At 54.7% G+C, this 7,376-nt stretch overlaps 1 protein-coding gene across 1 annotated transcript; it reads left to right on the top strand.

The window, feature by feature from the left end:
* Positions 1–12: 12 nt before the first annotated feature.
* Positions 13–3,211, top strand: ZNF408 (zinc finger protein 408). The gene is made up of 3 exons (XM_037395739.1): positions 13–236; positions 310–548; positions 1,230–3,211. The coding sequence occupies exons 1-3, from the start codon at positions 67–69 to the stop codon at positions 3,134–3,136; spliced, it is 2,316 nt and encodes a 771-aa protein (XP_037251636.1). The 5' UTR covers positions 13–66; the 3' UTR covers positions 3,137–3,211.
* The last annotated feature ends 4,165 nt before the right edge of the window (positions 3,212–7,376 follow it).

Below are 7,376 nucleotides of genomic sequence, written 5' to 3'. Positions count from 1 at the left end.
GCCCCGCGCCGTCCGGCCGCCCGCCGTCCGGGCGCGCCCGCCGCCCCTTCGCCCCGTTCCGCCGGTATGGAGCGCCCGGCCGCGGCCTGCCCGCTGCTGCGGGATCTGCCGCCCGGGCTGGCGCTGGGGCCGTCGCTGTCCCGGCCGCGGGGGACCGGCGTGTGGTGCGTGGGCCGGGCCCTGCCGCCCGGGGAGCCGCTGGGGCCGCCCGGGGAGGCGGCGGCGGGCTGGGTGAGGTGAGTAGCGGGGCGGCGGCGGGGCGGGCGGCCGCTGTGGCCCCGTGCCTTGCAGCGGCCCCGTGCCTTGCAGCCTGGTACAGCGGAGCCCCGAGGAGGCCGAGGCCAACGTGGCGCTGGGCTGGGCGGGCGGCCGGCGGCAGCTGCGGGCGCGGCGGCCCATCGCGGCGGGCGCGGAGCTGCTCTACTGGCCCCAGGAGCTCCGCGGGGCCGCGGCGGCGGAGCGGCGGCCGGAGCGCGGCGAGGGGACGGCGGCGGCGCGGGACGCCGGGCCCAGGGCCGCCCCCGGCGGGACGGCGGAGTCCCCCGCAGGTAGGTGCCGTGCCGGGGCGCGGGGCCCAGCCCGGTGGGAAGGAGCCCCCTGGCCTCCCGGGTCGCGGCGGCCGGGTGGCCTCGGCTGTGCCCGGTGCCTGTGCGCCCTCGCGCGGGCCCGGCCTCGCTGTTAACGGCCCCGGTCTTGGGCTGGTCACGGTGGCACCTCCTAGGAATGCCGCCACTGGAATGCCGGAGTGCTGCACGGGCGCCGTTTGTGCTGAGGGAGCACAGACACCGCCCCACCTTAGAATCACAGAGTTGTCTCGGTTGGCAAAGACCTGTAAGGCCATCGAGCCCAACCGTCACCCCAGCAGTGCCCAGCCCACCCCAACCCGTGTCCCCAAGTGCCACAGCTGCGCGGTTTCTGAACATCTCCAGGGATGGCGATGCCACCCTGGGCAGCCTGGCCCAGTGCCTGACCACGCTTTCTGTGAATAAACTGTGCCTCATTCCCAATCTAAACCTCCCCTGGCACAACCTGAGGCCACTTCCTCTTGTCCTTCCCCAGTTGAAAAGAACAAAAGGTCATAAAAGCAATGGTTTTCATGCCAGAGCCCCAGGATTACTGCGTAGCAGAGTATCTGTCTCCAGTGCTCATGTTCCTTTGATCCACCAGCAATCATGTCATATAACAACAGCCAGCGTTAATTCACCTGCCATGCTTTTGTGTTTGTGCAGGGGATCCTGCTGTCTCCAAGGCAGTAGCTGATGAAGCCTCAGTCCTAGATGCCCCTGCTGCGGTTAGCAGGCCTGCCACCAAACATTTCCACAGGCTGCAAGATGAGCAAAGCACAGCTTCTGAACGTGAGCTGTGGCAAACTGAGGTGCTGAGGGCTGAAAACCGGCACTTTGAGACCATCTCAACCGTTAAGGTCAACGGCAGGTGCAAGGAAGAATCTGACAAGGGTGTGGATCCCGGATCTGCAGCAGAAAAAGTGGAGATGGGGCATAAAGAAGCATATCCAGGAGACGTGGATCTGTTGGCACCCTTAAGCAGGGTTCAACTCGGTGCTCCCTTGGTTGGCAAGCCATGCAAGGTGCATGCTCTGGCCATCCAGCTCCAGAATTGCCTGCAAGACTGCAATGGTGGGACAGCTGGGCAGGAATCCCAGCAGCCCAGTCCTTCCAAAGGAGAGAGTGTAGAGACTTGTGAGAAAGAGAGCAAAGCTTCCAAAGACTCCAGACTGGCATCCCCAGAGCATGGGGGGAAGGGCCCACTGGAGGGGCCAGAGGAGTATACGGAGCTGGTGGGGGGTCATTCTGGCAGCCCAGGCGCCCCACCAAAAGCTCCGGCCCAGAAAGAGATGATCAAGCGCAGGTACCGCTGTGGGGAGTGTGGTAAAGCCTTCCTGCAGCTCTGCCACCTCAAGAAGCACCGTTTTGTCCACACTGGCCACAAGCCCTTCCTGTGCACAGAGTGTGGCAAGAGCTACAGTTCAGAGGAGAGCTTCAAGGCCCACGTGTTGGCCCACCGGGGCCTGCGGCCCTTCCAGTGCACCCAGTGTGACAAGGCTTACTGCACCAAACGGGACTTGCAGGAGCACCGGGTCCTGCACACCGGCCAGCGCCCCTTCTCCTGTGAGCAGTGTGGCAAGGCCTTTGCACGCCGCCCCTCTCTCCGCATTCACAGGAAGATCCACCTGGCCACTGGGACTGGCCCAGCTGGTCCCAAGGGATGCCAGTGTGCCATATGTGGACGCTACCTGGCCAACCCTGGCTCCTTGCGCAACCACATGCGCCTGCACACGGGGGAGCGCCCTTACGCTTGTCCTTACTGCGGCAAGGACTTCCGACAGCAGAGCAACCTGCGCGAGCACCTCCGGCTGCACACAGGAGAGAAGCCCTACAAGTGCCGCTTCTGCGGCGACGCCTTCCCCAAGCTGCCAGAGCTGCGGCGACACCTCATCTCCCACACAGGCGAGGCCCACCTGTGCACCGTGTGCGGCAAGGCGCTGCGGGACCCCCACACGCTGCGTGCTCACGAGCGCTTGCACACAGGCGAGCGCCCTTTCCGCTGTGAGCAGTGCGGCAAGTCCTACACCCTGGCCACGAAGCTGCGGCGCCATCAGAAATCCCACCTGGCTGGCAAGCCCTACAAATGCGAGCTCTGTGGCATGGGCTACACCCTTCCCCAGAGCCTTGCACGCCATGTTCTGACTCACAAGTTGGAAAAAGACCCTCAGGAACTTGCCACTGCAGTGGCCCCGCTTGCTGTGGTTCTACCCCAGGCAGCAAGGAAAGAGCATCAGAGGAAGGCCCGCCAGGAAGAGGTTGCAGCAGAGCCCACCTTGCTCATGGTGGAGGTGCCGGGACCAGCGAATGAGTCTGAGCTGCTGATCACAGCCAGTGGTCACTGCGTTGCTACTTACCCATCTCAAAGCAGCCCCCCAGATCCTGGGGCACATGGGAGGGCCGCTGGACATTTGCCATCAGCAGAGGACATCATTGAAATCACCATCTCCAAGCATGAGGACAAATGCATTATAGTGCAGGATGAGGGCTCACTGAGTGATGTGGTCATCATCCAGGAGGGGGTGGGCTTTGGAGCAGTGGCAGAAGTGGTGGAGGTCGAGACTGGGACCTGACTGACTATCCCAGCCTGCCCTGGCTGATCTTCTGTACTTATTAAAGTGGGGTAAAAAAACCCAACAAAAAACCTAGCTCTTTTGTCTCTCTGTGGTAATAAGGCCCTGCGGCTCAGCCCCAGGCAGAATTAGCAGTCTTGGAGGTGACTGCGTGTGCAGACCCAGGTCTTTTCAGTAGCTGCTCCTTGGAGCTATGAGCCTACACATGGCACAGGCCAGTCCTGGTGCAGGGAAGGCACTGGCTGTTGGTAGAAATCACTTTTTAGAGAAGACGCCCACAGCATTAATGAGCAGTGCTTCTGCTCTGCCTCTGTTAGGCTGTCAGTGGGTCACACGTGCCACTGTGCGAGCACCTCCGGCTGCACACGGGAGAGAAGCCCTACAAGTGCTGCTTCTGCGGTGACGCCTTCCCCAAGCTGCCAGAGCTGCGGCGACACCTCATCTCCCACACAGGCGAGGCCCACCTGTGCACCGTGTGCGGCAAGGCGCTGCGGGACTTCTGTAGGGAAGGCAGGAAAAATCTCAAAGCAGTGGATTTGAACAATGCCTTCCTTTCAAGTTTTCTTTTAATTAATTGTTGCTATTCAAGCACTTTCCTGGGCTTTCACTTTTGGAGCTCAGTAGCACTTCTGATCATTTGAAGGTGATGCTGGTGCCAGACGTTGCTGGGTAGAAGCTTCCCAAGTGTTTACAAGGTGTCGCTTGTGGGTTTTTTGAAGAACATTTTTCAAAATTAGCAAAAGCAAAGTCCTGCCTTGGGGCTAGGGCTGCGTGTTCCTTCTCTACTGTTTTGCTTGCTGTCAGCTTCCTGGCCTTGGGGTGACTGGATGGTCTATCTGAGGACATGGAAGGATAGGTTCGTGTCTCGCTGTGCGAGTAGCATTTTACAGTGTAATTTTCACTGTTGCCAGCCAGCAGACTCCTCACCTCTCCAGGTAAGGGTTCAACAGTTCGTCTGCTCAGATCTTGTCTTTCTCCTCCACGTTCAAGTTGGGTTCATTGACCTGTTCCCCTTGTTTTTCTCACACGCTTGCTTCCTCTCTTACACTTCTTTCCTGCTCCTGCACTAAAAAGATAAAAGACAGCACCACTGCCACTACACCCCAGTATTCCCACTACTCCACCGTCTTCAGTGCTCATCTGCCAGCTGAGGCACGCTGACAGGAACTGGTCCTGTTTCAGGAAGTGCACAGTTCCTGATGCCACGTGAACTTGACCTCATAGGAAGAGACTGAAAAGAGACCCAACAGGTCTTTCAGACCTGCCCACTCTGCACTCCCTTTTTAACCTGTTAAACCTTGCTTTCATTTGCTGCATCTCAGTTTTAGCTGTTCTTGCTCTCTGTCTTGCACCTTTCTAACATCTGCATTTCCCCAAAAGTTTAGTTTAGGGGCTTAAATTCTCTGGGCTCTTTATGCCCACTGCAGAGGAGGAGGGTATATTGTCACCGGGGGATCATCAGTAACACTGTTCCCTTTTGGGGTGCTATGGCTGCAGCAATGTGGCAATCTGAAAAGCTACTCTGTGGTTTCTGCATTTAATTTTTTTCCATAAACTTTTACAACCAGTTTGCGAACAAGGTGCTAGAGTTGGGTCAACGACACTTTGGTGTAAAGCGAGGATGGAAGGTGAATTCACCTAACGAACCTTTGGATGTCCTTATTTTCTTCAAAGTCAGGGGGCAGATGAGCTCAGTCTTTGCCCTCAGAGCTTGGAGACAGACCAGTGGGAACACGGGCGTGTGAGGGAGGCTCATATTTGAAGCTGCAGTGCTTCCTGCTGCTCTCCCCTTGGTGCCAATCCTAACTTGCAGTTTTCAAATATTGACACAGCTGCAAAGTGTTCTCGCTGGAGCTGGGCTCGTGAGCTATGTTTGAAGCATGCGCCCTCTGTCACGGCAGAGTCGGGAGGGAACGGGGAGCAGCTGGGGGAAGGGGAGAATCCAGGCCCCTATTGCTTAATCTGCTGACCTGTGACTGCCTTCTTTATTCTGAGATAACAGGAGAGAAAAAGTAGGAGCAATTAGGAATTAGGAGGTCTTCACAGAATTGTTACTCACCTAACAGTTGATGTGGGTAGGTAGGGGCAGATCTGTGCTGAGCTGCGCGTATCACTCGGCAGCAGGATGAACTCAGCCAGCTAATCCTGACTGAGGAGCCCACAGGTGGCTCCCACTGATGCCACTACCGTGTCTTTGTCTTCATCTTAGAAGCAGCATGTTCTTAGGTGAACAACCTTTTGCCTGACAGCAAAATAATGAATAAAGTTGTTTACTCCTAATAAAATCCCATAATAGCCCTGAAGACTCTGATGCTGGTGAACTTCAACGTAGATGGAATCTGTGCAGTGTGCCATGGCCCAACTAGGTATCTGTCCGATGCTGTACAACTTGATGTTTGCAGCAGCTGAAGGGGTGTCTGGTAATCTAAAGCTATACCCTTTCTTGTGTTACGTCTGATAAAGATATTTTAATTAATACATTATGTGCTCTGAGTGCCCTTCCTACCGGGATCCATAACAAACACTTGCACCAGTGCATTGCACCCGGTGTAGCTGGCAGGACCCTGGTGAGAAAGGCATTGCTGGAAGAAGGAAAGCAAGGAAAAGGATGGGTGCATTACAATGCCAATAATCGTTACGCATCAGGGCAGCAGACACGTGGATGACCTGGCTGGCTGGAGATGTACACCTGCTCCCCTTACAGCATCAGGCAGAAACGCCGGTTTCCTGGCTGGTGGGGCTCCACCATGCTGGCAGGGCTCCACCAGGGCTTCAGCGTGCTGCCGCAATGATCCAGGGTGACAAGTGCACAGGTCTGTTGGATGGTTGGGATCCTTCATGCTGGCGGGGCCTCACCAGGTATCGGGCATGCACATAAACTTCAGTGTTACACCCAAACCTCACACCGTGGCCAGGGTTCAACCCTCGGCCAGCTTGTAAACTGGCTTAAACCTGACCAAGGTGTTGGAATGAAAAGGCAGCAGCAGGCTCCGAGGGAAGGGGATGATTCTCTGGGTCCTGAGGTCCTCCCTACATGGTGGCTCTCCCGTCCTCAGGGACAGGGAACCCCTGGGAGAGGGGGATTTATCCTTTATGATTGCACCCAAAGCGTGAGAGCTGGTGATCAAGCAGTATAACTCACTTCAGGAGCAGACTGAGGAACACCCCAACTACTCAACCAGCAAACTGTACCTGTCATAGAGCAGGCAAAGAAAGGCTCAGGGAAGTAGGCCAAGGGCAAATCCTCTATACTCTGCTCCCTGGAAGGTGGAAAGATAGTTACATATGAAATAAACAATTGCCAAAGGCTTTCTTAACTTAAAAAGAAGAGTCAACTCACAGAGGGAAAGAGATCAAAACTCCCAGCTGTGCTGAAAGCTGGAAGGGTAAAGGTATGAATCTTAACTCTCTTATCCTAAGAAAGAAAATAGCATCCATCACCCATGGCTGAGCGAAGGCAGAAAGAAAATGAAACAATAAAAAGTTGTTTACAGGAACGGTGAATCGATGGAAGAGTTAAATGTTCGAGGGGTGGAAGTCAAAGTCCCCGGAGAGGTGATAGCTGATGCACGCTAACCACTAGAATGGGAGAGAGGAGCCCTAGAAGCACATTACAGAACAAGCAGAGGCTATGAAGTGAAGAGCCAGCATCTTTAATTACTAATATTGTTGTAAGATATCAGAAAGGGCTGGAAAATGTCCCAGGATGTAGTGAAAAATCTGCAATTATAAAGCAAAACCAATGTAAAGAAATAGTTGAAACTTAAGTGATCTTGAGATAAAAGGTTTCAGCAGCTACTGTGAACAACCCAATGGCCCTGGTAGGTGGATTTGTCGTATTTCACAGAGGGAAAGAAGAACAGCAACTGGAAAAGAAGCAGCTAGACATAGTGCCAGAATAGTTGGTTTCAGAAAGGTTGTTTTTTTTTTTAAACAAGTCCTTAAGCAACAGAAGGAATGTAGGAACCAAACCAGAAGTAACGTTAAAGGAAGATGGCATAGGCAAGTATTAGAGGATACTCATAACTGTGTGATAATGAAGCTTAACTGCTATATTCTAGTGTTGCTTAAAGTTAACCCTATATAACGCATGATACCATGGAAGGTGCTAACACCTTTCCTTTAAAGAAAAAACAAAAAGATGGTAAAAATCTATGCATAAATAGATTGACTTAAGCTGCAGCATAAAGGCTCCCTGGTTAACATAAAGAGGAGACAGAGAGAGATATGCAGGAATGAA

Source organism: Falco rusticolus, chromosome 7, assembly GCF_015220075.1.
Source record: "Falco rusticolus isolate bFalRus1 chromosome 7, bFalRus1.pri, whole genome shotgun sequence".
Taxonomy (NCBI): domain Eukaryota; kingdom Metazoa; phylum Chordata; class Aves; order Falconiformes; family Falconidae; genus Falco; species Falco rusticolus.
This window is presented reverse-complemented; position numbering and strand designations above follow the sequence as displayed.